The sequence below is a fragment of the Leucopleurus acutus genome (genome assembly GCF_964270905.1).
Source record: "Leucopleurus acutus genome assembly, chromosome: 4".
Lineage (NCBI taxonomy): Eukaryota > Metazoa > Chordata > Mammalia > Artiodactyla > Delphinidae > Leucopleurus > Leucopleurus acutus.
Genome location: NC_139146.1, coordinates 35,875,447 through 35,895,255, shown reverse-complemented (window position 1 = coordinate 35,895,255; position 19,809 = coordinate 35,875,447). Strand labels below are relative to the sequence as shown.

Below are 19,809 nucleotides of genomic sequence, written 5' to 3'. Positions count from 1 at the left end.
TTCTGGATGTTACCAAAATAGTATCATTTAAAAAATTCATTATTTGTTTTTGCTGATATACAGAAATACAAGTAATTTTTGTTTATTTATTTTATATGCAGGCCTTAATAAGTTCACTTTATTCTAATAGTCTGTAGATTCTTTTGGATTTTCTAAGTATACAAGTAAGTATACAAGTTTTATTTATGCATGTAATCTCCTTTTCTTTCTTTACTGCACTGGTTGTAACCTGTCTTTATAGTTGCTCAATATCCTTGATGACCTTGGTATTGTCCGTTTTCAGTATTTCTTTTACTATAGATCTGTTGACAATAAACCCTTTCATTATTTATTTGTCTGAAATGTGCTAATTTCACCTTCACTTTTGAAGGGTATTCTCACTGGATACAGAATTCTAGTCTCGAAGTTATTTTCTGTAAGCATTTAAAAAATGTTCCATTGCATTCTGGCTCCCATAATTTCTGTTAAGACTTTAATTATCATTCTTACCATGACTCCTTTGAAGATAATATATTTTCCCTCTCTTTGACTGATATTATAGTTACTAAAAAAAATTTTCTTTTGATAAAATATGCATGACATAAAATTCACCACTTTAAAGTGTGCATTTCAGTGGTATTAAGTGCATTCACACTGTTAAGCTACCATCACCACCGCCCATCTCCAGAACTTTTTCATCATCCCAAACTGAAACTCTGTATCCATTAAACAATAACTCTCTATTCTCCCCTCCTGAAACCCCCTGGTAACCACCATTCTACCTTCTGTCTCTATGATTTGACTACCGCAGGTACCTCATATAAATGGAATCATACAATATTTGTCCTTTTGCATCTGGCCTATTTCACTGAGTATAATGTCTCCAAAATTCATCCATTTTGTAACATGTATCAGAATTTCCTTCCTTTTTAAGGCTGAATAATATTCCATTCATGTATATACCATATTTTGTTTACCCCCTTCATCTGTCTCTTTTTTTTTAGTGGTTCACTATTAATAATTTAATGATTAAGTGAGATAATCCAAATAAAATATTCAGCATAGTCCCAAGCATATGGTAAGCACTCCATAATGGTAACATACTCAGAAAGGAAAACAGAGTTGCTTAGCTAGTTAAAGGTAGAGAAGTCAGGAGGTCTAACCCCTGGTTGAGTGGCTTCCTTATGATTTAGATTCCCATCCAATATGTGGCATGGAGAATTCAAATGGAGAAAAGTGGTCAGTTGCAGGAAAGAATGCTGATTCTTTTATTTTTTATTTTGCTTAGAACAAGTTAGAGATTGTAAGATTATAAGCTGGTAACATACTATAGTGTTCATTTACAATTTATTTTCTATTCAGAACACATCTTGTTATTTATGTTTTTCAGATAGTTGTTGAAATCCAACAATGCTCTGGAGCAATCTGCACGGTAAACATTTCTTTTAGGATTATCGCCTTTCTCTGCGCGCCCTTTTCCTCTTTTGCTTGTAACTTGTGCATTGTCCACTAGATGGCAATACACCAACATAAAATGCAAAGGAAACCGCCATACTGTAGCATCTTATTTACTCGATTTAGTGGGAGATGATCGTTTTCCTGGAAAATTCGCCTGCAAGTAGTGGGTTAGGACTACATCCATGCTTCCTATTGTGGAATTAATTAAAACCAGTGCTGATGAACGAACAGATGCTGAATGAATAAGTACAATCATATATTTAGTGCTTACAATGTACCAGACCCCAAGATAGGTACTACATACGTGGTATGTGACTGCTTTCCTCATATCACCACCCACCTCCCCCCATTGAACAGATGAGGACTCTGAGGACTGGAGGGTCAGTGGCTTTCCCAGGGTCATACAACTAGAGAGAGATGAAGCCAGGACTGCTCAGTGGCAGGGGAAGATGATGAGTTTGAAGCCACTGGTCACATCCAAGTACCAGAATGCAATGGAATCATGGAATTCTACCTTAGGACTGGGCAAAAGCTATGAATTTAATCCCTTCGTTTGTTGATGGACATTTGGGTTGTTTTCACCTTTGGGGCTATTGTGAATAATGCTGCTGTAAACATGGATGTACAAATAACTGTTCAAAGTCTGCTTTCAATTCTCATGCATATGTACAAAGGAGAACTGCTAGATCATATGGTAATTCTACGTTTAATTTTTTGAGGACATGCCATACTGTTTTCCACAGTGACTATACCATTTTATATTCACACCAGCCATGCGCAAGGGTTCCAATTTCCCCACACACTTGTTGACACCTGTTATTTTGGTTTTTTGTTAATAGTCATCTTAATGGGTATGAAACGGTATCTCAATGTGGTGTTTTGATTTGCATTTCCCTAATGATTAGTGATGTTGAGAATCTTTTCATGTGTTTATTGGCCATTCATATATCTCCTTTGGAGAAATGCCAATTCAAGTCCTTTGCCCATTTAAAAACTAGATTGTTTTTTGTTGTTGAGTTGTAGGGGTTCTTTAAATACTAGGGCTATTAATCACTTATCTGTTTGCAAATACTTTCTTTCATTCTGTGGGCTGCCTTTCCACTCTGTTGATAGTGTCCTTCCATGTGCAAAAGTTTTTAATTTTGATGTTGTCCAATTCATCTAGTTTTTCTTTTTGCCTGTACTTTGGGTGTAACATTCAAGAAATCATTGCCAAATCCAAAGTCATGAAGCTTTCCCCCTATTTTTTCTTCAAAGACTTTTATAGTTTGAGGTCTTACAATCATAGTCATCTTAACATCTTCGTCTCCTAACTCAAAAATCTGGGTCATCTTTGAACATGTTTCTATTTTCAATTTTCTGTCTTGGTGTGTGGTCATAAAGTATTGTCTAAAAGCTAGCATGGCTAATAATTTTATTGAAAACTTGACATGTATAAGAAATGATACAGTCTCCAAATGTTATCTTCTTCCAGAAAGAAATGTGTGGTGGGGGGGGGAGTGCTAATCACTTTAAGGAAATCAGAGACTGAGCTCAGTTGAGGTAGATTTGTAACACTCAGTTTTATCTCAATTTGTTCTGGTTCCTAGGGAATAGTTCTCTAGGAATTTTGCCTTAGATGATGCCCCCGACAAATTACGATAACCTCACTCATTTTTCCCAGGTCAGAGATACATTATTTCCCCTTGGTTCACTCCCACTGTCTGTGCTTTTTCCGAGGTCACAAAGGTATAAATAAAGGAGCTGGGGCCAAAATCAGGCAGTTTGGCTCCAGAGCCCACACTCTTAAAACTAAAGTGCTTATAATATATCAGACACTGTGTCAGACATAGACAAAGCTCTCACAGGGTTTAGATGCTAATGTTTAGAAAATGGCCATTATAACTTAAATCTGTTTTAAAAAAAGAAGAGAAAATCTATCAAGTATCTATCTAACTTTTTGGTTTGTCTATTTTAGAAAAGAAAGTATTAAAAATAAGGGCCTTAGGAAAAACTTGAAAATAGGGTGTAAATAATGAATAAGTCAGAGAAGGCTACGATTATTTAGAAATTGCTCATTGGAAATCAATTATAAAGGTGTTAAGATCCCTCTACATGCCTCTTACCCTCCAACCCCTTTCACTGAGCACTCTGGAACTTCTGCTAGAATTATCAAACTCTCAACCTCTTCAGAGCATTCTCTCAAATTCTGTGTCTTATCTGAAACCAAGCCCTTCCCTTAAGCATACTACTTCCCCTACAGTCCTCTTTCATAATAGCTGTTTACCAAGCCCTTCCCTTAAGCATACTACTTCCCCTACAGTCCTCTTTCATAATAGCTGTTTATTTGCTTACTTCCTTCTGACAACTGTTATTTATATACATTACTTTTTAAAAACCTTGCCTCTTTGAAGCTTGTATAGTTTGGCAATACCGCTTTCTCCCTCTTCCAGTCACTGTTATTTACTGACCTTATCTTGGTTCCTTTCCATTATTCACCAAAGACATGAACAGCTGACTCCCAAGTTTGTAATCCTTCTGAGTCTTAAAACATACACTTGGGTAATGCATTTACTACCGTGGCTCCACATATAACCCCTCATTCTCAGTAGATAACCTTACCTCCAACTTCCATTACAAATCTTTCTCTCCCTCTTACATTAAAGGAAGTGTCCTTCCTCCTAAGGCAAGCAGAGCACTTGTACTTTGGATTATATTCCTTCTTGTATTCTCAAGAATTTTATATCATCAATGATCCTTCACTGCCTGTTATCAACTATTCCTCCTCTCCCACTTCCTTTCAACTAGATCCTTCCCAATGACGTTTAAATGAGTTCATCTTAATAAAAGTTTCCTAGAAACCCACATCCCCATTCAGCTGCTCCTTCCCTTTACTAGTAAACTTTTTGCAGAGTTGGTGGTTCTCACCACAGTCTTCTTTTCCTCACAAACCACTCACTCAGCAATATTTACCACTTGAGGTTCTACTCCTTTCACTCCACAAAGTAATTCTACTTAAGGTCATAAATAATCCACAAGTGAACATATGACATGATGAAACATTCTTCTTTTCACTCTTATTAAACCACTCTCTTACCCCACCCCCCATCTTTCTTCTTATTCCTTTCCTGTCTTCTTTGCAGACTCATTTTCTCTCATCAACTGCTAAAAGTTGGGGGTCATGAAGGTTCTGCCCTCAATCCTCACTTCAGTTCACTGGTTCAGTGCCCCAATACTCCTTACTGGCTTTAGGATAAAGACAAAAATATTTAACATGGCTGTGTTCAAACTACTACAACGAAGTACCAAATCCTGGGTGGCTTATAAACAACAGAAATTTATTCCTCACAGTTCTGGAAACTGGATGTCCCAAGATCAGCGTCCCAGCATGGCTGGTGAAGGCCCTCTTTTGGGTTGCAGACTCCTGACTTCTCATTGTATCCTCATATGACAAAGAGACAGCTAGAGCGCTCTCTGGAGTCCCTTTTATAAGGGTACTAATCCCTTTTATAAGGACTCTACCATCATGACCTAATTATCTTCCAAAGGTCCCACCTCCTAATACCATCATTTTGGGGATTAAGATATCAACATATGAATAAACATCCAGTTAATTGCAATGATAATCCTACAGGATTCTGCACAATGTAGTCCATGGGTCTCTCTCAAGCCTAATTTCATACCATTCCCCATTCATTTTTTCCATTCCTAGCCACTCTGATGTTCTTACAGGTCCTTGAAATTGCTAGATTCCTTCTGCAGAGCCTTAATACTTGCTTTTCCCTCCAACTGAAATACTCTCCACCAACCTCCCCTTCATTTGGCTAACTCCTTTTTAATCCCTCAGCTCAAGGACCTCAGAGAAATATTTATGACACCACCACTGCCCATAGACTAAGTAAGGTCCAGTTTTTTATGTTCTTATAGAATGTTGATCACTTTTTTCACAGCAGTTTTCTCAGTTTGTAGTCATGTATTGATTAGAGTGACTGTTTACTGTGTTTGTCTCATTAGGCTGTAGACTCCATAATAGTGTCCCACAGGTCCTTGAGGCTCTGTGCATTTTAGTTTTCAGTCTTTTTTTCACTCTGTTTTTCAGTGAGAATGATTTCTATTTATCTATCATCAAGTTCATTGATTCTTTCCTAGTTCATTTCCATTCTGCTATTGAGTCCATCCAGTGAATGTTTTATTTCAGATACTGTATTTTTTTTTTTTTTTTTTTTTTTTTTTTGCGGTCCGCGGGCCTCTCACTGTTGTGGCCTCTCCCGTTGCGGAGCACAGGCTCCAGACGCGCAGGCTCAGCGGCTATGGCTCACGGGCACAGCCGCTCCGCGGCATGTGGGATCTTCCCGGACCGGGGCACGAACCCGTGTGCCCTGCATCGGCAGGCGGACTCTCAACCACTGCGCCACCAGGGAAGTCCCATTTTTTTTTTTTTTAAGACAATGACTAGCTGATATTACTATTTAATTAGGACAATACAAATCTGGACACTACTACTCCAATTCAAATGGACTCTGCCACTATTAACATTACTATAGTATTTAGTGTTTGTTCTCATTAATCAGATATTATCTTGAACTTTTATTCTTTTCTTTTCGGGTGCCTAGATTTTGTTTCCACAATAAAATGGTAAGGTATTCCACGATTCGGAGCATGTTTTATATTCTTGTCTTTTTCTTAGTACCAAACACAATGGCTTTTCTCACCCATAGAATAAAGTTACTAACAACTTGTCCAGAATCCAAGGTTTTCCACAACATGGCATCAAACCATCTTGTCAGCTTCCTCTGTAGCTCTCTTGACCCTGTATTTCAGTCAAATTAAACTGTTAACTGCTCTCCTATGCATTATTTGTTTTCTCTTATTTGCTTGGAATACCTTCCCACTGCATCTCTTCTTTGCAAATTATATCTGTTGCTTAAGGGTATTCCAGGAAAAGCTTCCTGCAAGGTATACCCCAAACTGGAAGTCATCTTCCCTTTTGAATTCTCACATCATTCTGTCACTTGCTCTACCTTCCTTCTCCCTCTCTAGCTGTCTATCCTTGGCCTTCTTTACAAGGCTCCTTTCCTTTATCTGTCCCTTAAATGTTGAGGATTCCTTGGGATTCTGCCTTCTGCCCTTTTTTCTTGTCACTCTCTCTCTATTTTTTAAGACATTTATTTTACTACCAATGACCAATAAGCTGATGAGCCTGGCCTAGAGAAGACCTAGAGATTCTAACTAGTATATTTACCTAAATATTGAATATCTCTACTTGATCACCTTTATAAGCATCTTAAGCTAAGCTCAATGTATGTACAACTGAACCCAAGACCTTTCCCCACCAAATCTATTCCTTCTTCAGAGAATTTCCTATCTCAGAGAATGAAGCTACCATCTACCTAGTTGCTCAAATTAGAAACTGAGGAGTCATTCCTTCTCCCCTCTTTTCCTTTCCTGCTGACATCTGGTGAGTTACTAAATCATGATGACACAAGCTCCTAAATATTAAAAAAATTTGCCCACTTTTCTCCATATAAATTGCCACTATCCCAGTCCAGGCCATAAGCACCTTTCCCTCTAAACACTATAATGGTCTTTCCAACTGTTTTCTCCATGTCCAGCCTTGGTCCTCCCCCCTGTAATTTCCATAATGCATCTTCTAAAATGTACAGTGATTATAGCAAGTTCCTGCTTAATATTGTTCAATGGCATCCCATAGAAGAGAAACATCCAAACTCCTCAAACTCAGCTTACAGAGCCCTCTGTTATAAGGGCTAATCTTGTCCCTGTGTATCTCCTCATTCTTCACTTGGCATTCTAAACTTCAACTGTACTAAACTGTAGTTCTTCAAACTTGTCATGCCTCACATCCCCAAGACTTTACATATTCTGTATGTTGCCTCCTCACCCAACAGCCCTGCTTTTTTCCCAGCTAATTCTACATAGTTTAAGAAGTCATTCTTGTAGAAGCTCCCTTCAGTATGCATTCTTATTGCAGCATCCACCCCAGTATGGTTAAGTGCTTGTTTAACTACCATCATTCTTTTACTTGACAAATATTAATTGAGAGTGCACTATGTAACTGTATTCTTTATATAGAATTTAGTCACTATAGGGTATTGTGGAAGCACGTATGGTACATGGGGTCCAAGAAATGCTTCTCAGTGACTCGCATTTCCATTTATTTTCCTGGTAGATTGAATCAGTGCTGATTTCATAATCATTTCTGGGTTCTTTGAATTACCTAACACCATAGATGGTAGATAAATATCTAATCCCATTAACTGTTGGATTTTAAACATATACAAAACGTTCTCACATTGTAAGTGGACTCCAGCCAGCCATTACTTTCTACTTAGCAGAGCTTTTGTTTGTTATCACTTTGGATATAATGGAGTGTAAAAAGTGAAGAGGCAAACTACTATAGTGAAAGATATGGGACTTATTGTCAGAACACCATGGTTAGTAATTCTGCCACTTTCTAGGTATGTGTCCTTAGTCAAGACACTTAACCTCTCCAAGTCTCAGTTTTCTCATCTGAAAAAGGTAGTTACAAAATCAAATGAGATAAGAGAAAATAAAAGCATAACATAAAATATAAAGGGGTATCCAAATGCAATTATTATTATTGTTATTAGGGTGACTACAGATCAGGTCTCCCTGTTACTTGTCATCCCAGCTCTATAGGCAACAGGAGTTCCAAATCTCATCCTTCATCTTCCCTTTACTATTTAAAAGGTAGGCTTTTGTACTTTAATAAACACATACTCATGAAAATGTTTAAAAAAACAAAAACAAAAGACAAATACTATATGATTTTCACTTATATGTGGAATCTAAAAAATAAAACAAGCTAGTGAATATAACAAAAAAGAAACAAACTCACAGATAGAGAGAACAAACTAGTGGTTACCAGTGGCGAGAGGGAAGGGGGGGCCAGTATAGGGGTGGGAGATTAAGAAGTACAAACTACTACGTATAAAATAAATAAGCTACAGAAATATATTGTACTGCACAGGGAATACAGCCAATATTTTACAATAGCTATAAATAGAGTATAACCTTTAAAAATTGTGAATCACTATGTTGTACACCTGAAGCTTATGTCATATTGTATATCAACTATACCTCACTTAAAAAAAAAGTCAGATAACAAGTGTTGACAAGGATTTGGAGAAATGGGACCCTCATATACTGCTGGTGATAATGTAACATGGTACAGCCACTTTGGAAAACAGGCTGACAGTTTCTCAAATGATTTAACATAGTTACCATATGACCCAGCAATTCTACTCTTAAGTGTATTCTCAAGAAAACATATGTCCACACAGAAATTTGTACACAAATATTTATAGTAGCATTATTTATAATAGCCAAAACGTGGAAACAACCCAAATATTCATCAACGAATGAATGGATAAGCAAAATGTGGTATATCCATACAATGGAATATTATTCAGCCATAAAAAGAATGAAGTACTGATACGTGCTATGATAAACCTTGAAAACATAATGCTAAGTGAAAAAAGTCAATCACAAAAGATCACATACTATATGCTTCCATTTATGTGAAAGTACAGTATAGGGAAATCTATAGAGACAGAAAGTAGATTAGTGGTTGCTTAGGGTAAGGGGTGGGGAGGACATAAGGGTGTTAGCTCCAAGGTATGGGGTTTCTTTTTGAGGTGATGAAAATATTCTAAAACTGTAGTGATGGTTATATATATCTGTGAATACACCGAAAGCACTGAACTGTATACTTTAAATAGGTGAATTTGGTATGTATGGTATGTGAATTATATCTCAAAAAATGAGTTAAAACAAAAACAAAACACACACACACACACAAACAGCCAAAATATTTAACAACTAAATATTAAAGGGACAAGAGAGTCAGAAACACTAGCCTATGAAAGTCTAGAATTTAAATGTATTGGCCAAAAACCATCAGACCACAATTTTTTAAAAAATGTTAACTGGAAGGGTAGGTGGCACAAAAGAGTAATGATCTGAATCATTTCTCAGTAAAATAGTAACCCATTGAGCTGGAAAGTCAGGGTATCTGGGTTCAAGGACTAGTTTAGCTACTAACTTAATCACTTATACCCAGGTAGTCTACCCACCCACCACTTTGGTCTTTCAGTTCCTTGATCTCCTTGGCTCCTTTGATCTTTTTTCCACCCTATCTCAGCTACTCACTCACAAGGCCACAAATATGAAATGGCCACTCAATTCTGCCCAGCTATGCTACTATGTTTCTCTAGTATTGCTACAGACTGAATATTTGTAACTCCTCAAATTCCATATGTGGATATCTTAACCCCCAATGTGATGGTATTAGAAGGTGGGCCTTTGGTAGGTGATTAGTTCATGAGGACAGAGCACTCACGAATGGGATTAGTGCCCTTACATGAGACCCAGAGAGCTCTCTTGCCTCTTTTGGCCATCTACAAACCAAGAACTGGGCCCTCACCAGAAACTGAATCTGCTGCCACCTTGATATTGGACTTCCCAGCCTCTAGAACTGTGAGAAAAAAAATCTGTTTATAAGACACCCAGACTATGTTTTTTTTATTGGTTATAGCAGCCTGAACGGACTAAAACAAGTATGACTGCCTTCTATCTTCGAAATGACTAGTTTATGTCTTTTCTTCACCCCTTAAACCTCTTATCCAAACATTCCACCTCTCTTCTACTGATCCTGCCTCATACTTTCTTTACGCTCATTGAGAAAAAGAGAATTAACTTCAGGCAGAAACTCTCTCATCTTCTGATCACTGAATCTACTCATGTACCTGCATCTCTACCTATACTCTCTTTCTTCCCATTACTATGAATTTTATGTTCATGTTCCTGAGCCAACATACATTTCTACATATTCCCTGGATCCCATCCCCTCTCACTTTCTCAAAGATTCCACTCCTAAGATATAGGTTTTCTCTCTTATACTGTATTTTTCCCCTCTATACTGGGTCATTCCCATTAGGCTAAAAACATACTTAAGTATCCCCATCTTTAAGAATCCTACTTCGACCCCATATATTCTTCTATAACCTCCATTTCTCAGTTCTTCTTCACAGTGAAATATCTTGAGATGTCTACAGTGTTATGTCCATTTCTTCACACCACATTTACTCTTCATTATGCTTGTCAAAATTCAAGTCAGATTTTTAAATTTTACCTCACCTCTCACCACATTTCAGGACCACTGGCCACGCTTTGTAGTCTTGGCTTTTTAAGTCACCACACACTTCGGACTTTCTTCCTACTTCACTGGCTACTCTTTCTCCGTCTCCTCTGCTTGCCTCTTTTCCTCTGCTTTACCTCTAATCATTGGAATGCTTTCTATGAACACACTATCCCTAGGTAGTTTTATCTACATCCTGATGTCTCTCAACTTTATATCTTTGGTTCCATACACAGAACTCAAGACTCAGAACTTACTTTAGATTTTTAGTAAGCAGACCAAACATAAGGTGAGCAAAATAAAAACAGTCCCCGCTCCACACATTTTCTTCTCCAGTCTTTTCCATTTGGTAAATGGCAAAACCATCCACTAGGAGCTTCTCTCTTTTTCTCACCCCTATATTTAAAACATCACCAAGTCTGTAGTCTCTGCCACCAAATATATCTCACATCCATCCATGTTTATACCACTTTAGCCAAAACTATGGTCATTCCTTCCTGGATTACCACAAGGGTCTTCTCCTAATGCTGCTTTCCATTCCCTATGACCCATTCACCATGTAACAGGCGGAACAAACCTTTATACAATAAATCAGATTATATTACTCCCTTCCAAAAAACCCCCTACTGGTTTCTTATCATACTTTAAATAAATTCCTAATCAGTCCCATGGGTAGAGCCCCATGGCCGATTCAAAGCCCTTTGGCCCCTATCTATGCTTTGGCTCCTATCTCTCCAAGCTCATCTTGTCCCACTTTCTCTACATCCCAGCTACAGCATTCTTTATGATATTCTTTGAAAGAGTCAAGTTCTTTCCTACCTTGGGCTTCTGTAGTTGAAGTTTCCTTTACCTGCATTGCTCTGGTCCCAAATATTTCCATGGCTGTCTATTTTATATCACTGAGGTCTCAGCACAAATGTCAGCCCTTCAGGGAGGCCTTCCCTAACCAATCAATCTCAAGTAACCCCTCCCTGAGGTCCTCTCACCTCACACTGTTTTACTTCTTCACTGCACTCACCATTACCCAAAATTTCTTTGTTCACATATTGTTTACCTGTTTATTTTCTATCTTCATTACAATTTAAGCTCCATGAGAACAGGAATCTTGCATCTTTTTAACCATCGTATTCACAGTGTCTGGCAAAACTGTAGATGCCCTAAAAATATGTGATGCATTCCTGTCCCTGAGCGAGTCACTCGACCTCTCTAACCCACATTTGTGGGCTTACTGTTGCTAGCCCTACCTCTGGGTTTGGAGAATACAAAAGTGAATAAGACATGGCTTCTTGAAAATCTCATCCATTTATCCCTTTTTTCATATTTACTGAATGTATATTGTACTACGTTCCACATACTGTTCAATCTCAGTGTTTAGTTCCTTCTTCAGTAAAATGGAGTTTTGTTAACCAACTCTATCTCATAGGCTATATAAACAGGATAAGTATGAAAATAATATACAAAATGAGAAGTGCTATAAAATATTACTTTATATATTGCTATTGTTACACCTGCCTCTTTCCTTTTGTCTGGTACTGGCCAGGAGTTTATGACAACAGAGAGTCAACTGACAAAACCAGTAGTATAAATTCTAGTACTCACAGAAGGTCATAAATATGAATATCCATTTCATAGGCAGATAGTGTCTAAAATGTCTGGTGCATGAATTCTTAAATGTGATAGTAATAAGTGTCACTTTCCCACACTTCTGTTGCAGTAACAGAATAACAATAACAAATAACAATACTATTTACACCTATGAAAAATGACAGAGTGAGATGTGACCTCTCTCGGTGCCACCCAAGCCAATCTTCCCTCTCCATCACCCCATCTGATCTTTCATAGACTACAGGACACACACAGAGGGGCATCAGTGACCAGTTATGGGCCTGCAGAGCTCTTATAAGGACTCCTACATGATATGCCTGACACGTGGTACCTGTGCAACAACTGTCCTTAATCCTTCAAAAGCACTGATCTAAAGGGCTTGTCCACTGTGATAGAACAGGCGGAGTGAGGGGCGTGGGAGGAGGGAGGTGAGCCTTCCCAGGATCAGCAACCAATCCTGGAACACATCTCCAATCACAGGAGCTTACGAACGTTCATTTGCAGATATGCACCATTTGTACAGTAGTCTGCGCTTAATAAAATTAAATTTTCAGTCAGTCCTGACTGACAGACATTCTCTTACTTGCGAGTACCTGTAAAACGAAAGAAACGCAGGAGGAAGGGAGAGAATAAAGAAGAGAGATGTGGGGTGAGGGAGTAAAGACACGAGTCAGGGAGAGGAGAGAAAGAGGTCTGTGACTGTTTCCCCAGCGCCAGGCAAAGAAGCCCCCTAGAACTACGCTCCCTAGAACTGAAGGGGACGGAAAGGCGTTCCTGGGGGCTACCAGAGAGGAAAGACCGCGGGAGACAGGGGACTAGTGCCAAAGGGGAGAGTAAAGACAAATAGGCCGTACATACAATTCCTTTAGCATCCGCCGCTGCCCCGGGAGCGGCCCTGGCGCCCAGCAACCGCCTTAAAGCCCACGCGCAGCTCTGGGGTACAGGTGGCGGAACTTCGGAGAGCGCAGTGGGCTGCGCGACAGCGGCTTCTGGGCGGGGCTGACGACGGTGGGGCGGAGCTAATGGCAACGAGGCTGGGCTAATCGCAACGGGTGGGGGGCTGGCGGCGGCGGGGCGGGGCTGGCGGCGGCGGGGCGGGGCTGGCGGCGGCGGGGCGGGGCTGGCGGCCGCGGGGCGGGGCTGGCGGCCGCGGGGCGGGGCTGACGCGTCAAAGTGGCGTCCTGGTCTCTCCAGGTCCCGGAGCCGGAGGGTTCTGGTGTTCTCCGCGACCGCCCGGTGTGTTTTCAGTCTATTCAACCCTTTCCTTTCCACGTCTGAGAACACTGACCTATTGTGTTGTAAAAGTCAAGGGACGGAGTTGACTTCGGAGGGGCATTAGCCAAAAAGCAGCGCCAGGGGCTGCGCGTGCCAGAAGTAACTTGTCAAAACTCAGATCATATTTCCTCTTACGTCAACTTAAATATAGTGCAGTCTTAAAATAACATAGTCTCTGGGGTCAGGACTGCGCTCAAATTTCAGCACTGCCACTTTGTAGCTTTGGGACCACAGGCAAATACATAATCTCCCTGAGTTTTGGGTTTTCTTATCTGTAAAGGATGTGGTGGTGTTGTGAGACTAAATGAATTGATGCATGGTAAGTGTCTGCAACAGGGCTTGATACAAAGTAAACAGACGATATTCTGTTATCAGTGTAAAACCTTTGTTTTGTTTTGTCCCCGGCACCATGAAATCTTATGTGGAAATCTTCATAGGAAACAATGAAAGCAGAACTGCTCTGGTTTAAGGTGGGCCCAGAAGCTTTGGGTTCTCAGTGCCAAAGGTGGACTTCAAGTTTCCTCTATGGAATCCCCAAGCTTCCTATTATATAGACGAAAACAACTGTTATTGGAGAAAGTCTAAACTTCTTAGAAAGACAAACTGACCTTTCCTGTTTTTTTTCTCCTGATACTCCAAACAACTTTTTCTCCTGCACACGCTGTATTCCTTTTTGACCCCATGTTTTTTCTAAAGTCATTCCGTCTATGCGGCGTGTTCCCTCTCTCCTTTTCTTATTTATCATTTAAGATCTCATTCAAATTACAACTCTTTTTGGGGCGACTGAGTAAAAATTCTTTTTATTGTAACCCCTTCCCACTTTCAGCATGGTGTAGACAGCTCAGCAAGGATTTAAAGTCATTTTCTTCCTTGTTTTAGGAGAGTAGACAAGGTCTTTTGTGATTATATGGCTAAGGAAATGCTTTGTTCTCATGGTATGGAAGGAAAAAGCAAGGAGATCCCCAAGGATACTGGGATGAAGAACAAATGGTAGAGCTGGGAAGAAGGACCTTTGAGAGGAATCTGCTGGCCTCCAGGACACTGCTCTGTGCCCCAGATGCAATGGACTGCTGGAGGTCAAATGCTTTAGGGTCAATTTAAGGAAGATGGAGGGCACATCAACAAACAGAGTTTCAGAATTCTCACCAGGTCAGAGGGCTCAGGCCATATTTAATTTGAGTTAGTCAACTAAAGCATGTGATATCACTTGCTCCCAAAATGGCACGAAGCAATTCCCATCTGTTACAGAGAACTAAATTATTCATATAGAAATATAATGTCCTGAAACATTTCAAAAATAATGTCCTTCATTTATTTAAAGACAATATAATACAAACTTAATAATAATCACTTAAAAAGCAGCTAAAGAAACATCTGAAGCTTTTTTGGTAAAAAAAGTCAATAGTAAGTTCATAGCAATTAAATTGGTTATATTTGCAACAATGCCATTAAAAGCAAAAAAAAAAAACTTTTGAGGAACAAAGAGAACCTTATTCATTACAGCAGTTTTTACTAAATTGGATATGAAAGTAGTTTCAAAAATATCTTCTGTATAAAGTATAAAGTTTCTGTATAAAGTTTCAAAAATATCTTCTGTACTTCTGAAAGCACTTCAATAAAAATAGAAATTTGGCCAATGATCTATTTGGTATGATTTAAGTGTCAATTTTCTTTTCCAGTCTTACCCTCACTAATTCCTGTTATCAACCTTAAGTGTCGGCCGTTTACCCCAGGCTTTACTGTTTTCACACTTGGCTAATATGCCAGCCCTGTACCTAGCTGTTCCTTTCTTTGCTTTACTCCCTAATATCAACTCATCAATCCAAATCATATCCTTTCTTCAAAGTCCGGTTCAAGTATCACCTCCTTTAAGAAGTTTTCCTCACTGAGAACAGTTTTGAATCATTCATTTGGATTACAGCTATTTGTACACATCTTGCTGCCTTGTAAGGTTCTTGAAGGCAAGTATCTTATTCACATTTGTATTCCCCTCAGAGTCAATCTCCCACTAGAATTCAAGTTCCATTAAACAGAACCCTTGAATATCTTCTTCATCACCGTATTCCCCAGCACCTAGCAAAACTGGCACATGGTAGCCAAGTTACAAGTGTATTCTGAGTGAGTGAATGAATGGATTTTAGAACATAACTCCATAAAGGCAGGGATTTATCTGTTTTATTCATTGCAAAATGAATATCTGAATATTACCAGGTGAATAAATTATTTTTTGGAAGGCTTAGGATTCATCATATACAACAAAAATTCTTCAATCTATATGCCTTCCCAGAGGTCAAATGTATTTATGTTGGCTTTCACCCAATGAATTTGGTGGATGATATATCTTCTGAAAATAAGACAACCCCCAGAACTGCAAGAGTAAAATTTAAAAGAATCAAAATAAAATGGGTGTTTACATTAGTTTCAGTTTTCTTTATTGTTCTTTTCTGTGTTCTAAATTTTCTGCAATGAAAATGTATTATTTTGTAATCAGACAAAAATAATCAGTACCATTTTTAAAGAATGTAATGGATGAGATCACTTGCAAACATAAGACTGAGGACATTTTGAGAACATTAAAGTCCAATCAATGTTATGGAGTTAATACCAGAGAGAAAAACACTGGACTGTGAAAATAACTTGAAGAGCTGAAGCCTAATCAGTCTGCCTAAAGACAAACAAACAGACAATAAACAAACACTTCTCAAAGGGGAGATTGATGGTACCAATGCTAGGAAAAATAGGCATCTTGAAGAACATGAATTTATAGTGTTTGTTTAGCACTGTCCTTGGAAGTATGACACCCTTGCTGTGCACTGAATTGTATCCCCCCACCAAATTCATAAGTTGAAGCCATAATCCCCCAATGTGATGGCATTTGGAGATGGGGACTTTAAGAGGTAATTAGATTGGATAAGATCATGAGGGTAGAGCCCTCATGGTGGGATTAGTGCCTTTATAAGAAGAGACACCAGAGAGCTTGCACACTCTCTTCCATCCCCATTTTTTCACTCCACCCTGTGAGGACCCAGCGAGAAGGAGGTTATTAGCACGCTACGAAGAGAGCCCTCATTAGAGCCTGATCAGGCTGGCAACTTTCACGTTTGACTTCCAGCCTCCAGAACTGTGAGAAAATAAGTATCTGTTGTTTAAGCCACTCAGTCTATGGTATTTTGTTGCAGTAGCCCAAGCAGACTAAGATAGACTAAGCAGACTAACATCTAAACTGTTATGTGGCAGGTAGTTTTCTGATACTGAAAGAGAATCTCCTCACCGACTCAGTTAATAAAAATTTACTAAATGCCCACCATGCTCCATGCCCTGTGCAAACTGCTGAGGATTCAAAGATGACCAAGATAAGGTTCCCACCCCTCAGGGGTTAATTTAATAGGAGACAAACATATAAACAAACTGAAAAAAGGACTATAAGTACTATGACAGAGGTATGTATAGTGTACATACACTGTTCTTTCAGGCACCCAGAGGTTAGGGTAATGGTTCCTAGCTGTGGTTGGGTGGGTGGAGTAAGTTTGGTTGGCTTGAGTCAACACTATATCAAATTAACTCTGAGTTCACCAGCCAAGTCAAGAGCTGTGACTTACAATGTGGTGACAAACCTGAGACTTCATGGTGAGCCCTGCAGAGACCAATACTGGACAGACAGCCAGAGAGATTTGGGTGTAGAGTAGAGGTAGGAAGTAGTTGCATGCTCTGAAAATGGCATAGGCTATGACAGTGGCTTACTGTGCTCTTCAACTATTTCTACATTCTGTAAATTTCCATTTCTAATTCTTCTTTGGGGCCTTGAATATTTATAACAACATTCTCACTTACTTATACTAACTATTGTGTATTAGTTAAAAATTATTCAAAGCCTGTTACATGGAGAAGAGCTACTGGTGAACATGGGAACCAGCACTGACTGCAGCACCCTTGGGCCTCACATGCCTTTTGCTAAGTCCTAATCATCCCCCATGTCCTAACCCTAGTCCTACTTTCTCTGGAGGCTGTGTCTAAACTGCACCTCCCCCTGGATTGATAAGGTGCTCCTGCTACGAGCTCCCTGGCGCTCCTCTACTTCCTGCATCATGGCACGTATCATACTGTTTTGCAATCTCTTGTTTAGTGGTTGCTCTCCTCTATCAGACTGTCAGATCCTTAAAGATGGAAACAATATTAGTCTTCATGATGTGCCTGGGTCACCAAAGGCTTTCAGTAAGTATTTGTTGGATGAATCTAGTTTCAGAGCTTGTGAAAGTAGAGGACCAGGTGAGCATTAAGTTTATGGTGCTACCACCAAGGTGCACCTGGCCAAGGAAGTTCATCCATCTGAACTTTGGTATACATTAATCCAGTCCAAATTGAGAACATAAACACTAAGGGAATACAGTCCCAGAAAGTAACCAGAGTCAGGCTGACATAAAAATGAAGATTCTATGGCTTCGTAATATGTTAGCTTAATAAAAATTAACTAGTTTTGAACAGAGGTGAATGTCATGGTGGAAGGGGCTGCAACAGTAGTCTAATGATAAGATTAGGTCAATATGAGATGTTAGTCTAACAACTAAATGAAGGGTGTATGTACCCTATTCGCACTTCTGTCAGAGCACTTATATCCCTTTTTACAGTTTGTTCATATGTTTGTCTGCTAATAAATCAGACCCTTAGGTAGTCTAATGACATGTTTATTTAAACATGATTATTCTAACAACTAGGCAGGAGTTGACCTAGAGTAGAGGAACTTAATGGGTGACACACAAAAGCAGAGACGTTCTGTTGATCAAGTGGGATAAAATGTGACTTTTGCAGATAAGCCTTTCTTCTTATCTTCTCTACTAGCATGTTGCAATCCCTGAAATTCCTGCCACAGAAGTCACTCTTTTGGTTAAAGTTACTAACTTTAGATGGTTCTTGTTAACCTGCAAGAAGATGCTGTTAGGTGATGGCAACGCCCAACACAATGGTACTTCTGGCTCTCCAATCTGATCTTCCCATCTCCCAGGATGTGAATGCTTAGTGAGAGACACCTTCTCAGCCTCCTCACAGCGGGGTGTGGGCTTCACTAACATTATGTAAGAGGAGAGATGTGTCCAACTCCACAGCATGTCCTTAAAAATAAATTGCTTGTCTTGGACTTTCTTTTTTCCTTCTTCCTGAGGATTAGAAAGGGGACAGACATCTTTAACCTTTGTCCTAAGCTAGGGCATAGCACAGCCTCGAGACAGAAGGACATGGGTCTCTGAGTAGACTGCATGAGCAGAGTAACACTGTCAGCTGGTTTCATAAGAGGGAAATAAGTTTCTCTATTTAAGTATTTCATTTTTCGTTTCTTCATTATAGCAGCTTACCTTACCCTGATTAATATGATATTCATGAGGCTGGTGTAGAGATTGATAGAAATTGATGAGGGATTGTGTTATGGTATTTTAAAAAAAGAAAAGAGGAGCCCAAAGCAATTCAAGGCATGAGAGGCCAGGTGACCATGAACCGTGAAACTGTGATGGTAATAGTAAGTCAGAGCAAGCTGTTGGTTAGCAGAACAGGACACTGAAATTAAATTGTGGTAGTACATTCAAGTGTATATGTCCCTATAAAAATTAAGATATAATGATGAATAGTGTGTGAAAAAAAAAAAAGGTAGAGATCAGGTTGGAGATGTAGAACATTACCCCCATCCCCCCCAGACGGAAAGGGTAATGGCTAAAAATGCTGTTTAGAGAAATAGCCACACTTGGTTCTAGTACATTTTAAGCTTAACCATTACATATGTCAATATCCATATGGATAAAGGTAGCCTCTGCTAGTTGATAAAAATAGCCTCCGAGAGCAGCTTTCTGATGACTATATTTGGCATTCTCTCTTTTCACCTCTAAACCTGTATAGAAGTCTCTCCTTCATCTTCTTCATCTTTATTTTGATGTTCAGCTTTCTGGAGAAGTCTGGGGCCTAGCAAACCAATAAGTAGACTTCCAATTGGGGCTGTGATGAGGATGGCCAAAAATGCCACTGTCAACACATCCATTCCATATCCTTCTAACTGTTTCTCTCCATGTGATCTTGCTGTGTCCAAAGCCACAGATCCTATTGCAGCCTATAAAAGTTTAAAGGTAAAGTTGGAAGCATGATAAGACAAGCACATAGAAAAAAAGGTTATTTTATCATTTGCAAAAACAAATTTCTTGTTCTTCTGCTCAACTGACAAAGTTCTATTAGTCTTCTTTCAAAGTGTACTACAGTTGATTTTAATGATCTAAAAGCTCTCCCTGCCCTTGCATAGGGAAAGAATGATGATTCATATATACCTATTTGCATAAGGTAAACTTACAAAAATATCAGGC

The 19,809-nt window shown here is 39.2% G+C and overlaps 1 protein-coding gene across 3 annotated transcripts in view; it reads right to left on the bottom strand.

Moving 5' to 3' along the window:
- Positions 1-19,340: 19,340 nt before the first annotated feature.
- The window catches only part of SLC9B2 (solute carrier family 9 member B2), a gene marked incomplete at its 3' end in the record, with an annotated part of 28,319 nt that continues 27,850 nt past the window's right edge, over positions 19,341-19,809 (bottom strand). For 2 of the 3 annotated variants that reach the window (XM_082838355.1, XM_082838356.1), the window contains one exon: positions 19,341-19,562. In XM_082838355.1, coding sequence (XP_082694481.1) covers positions 19,341-19,562 — 222 coding nt within the window. The remainder of the gene's footprint in view (positions 19,563-19,809) is intronic. The other variant, XM_082838357.1, reaches the window with a different exon arrangement.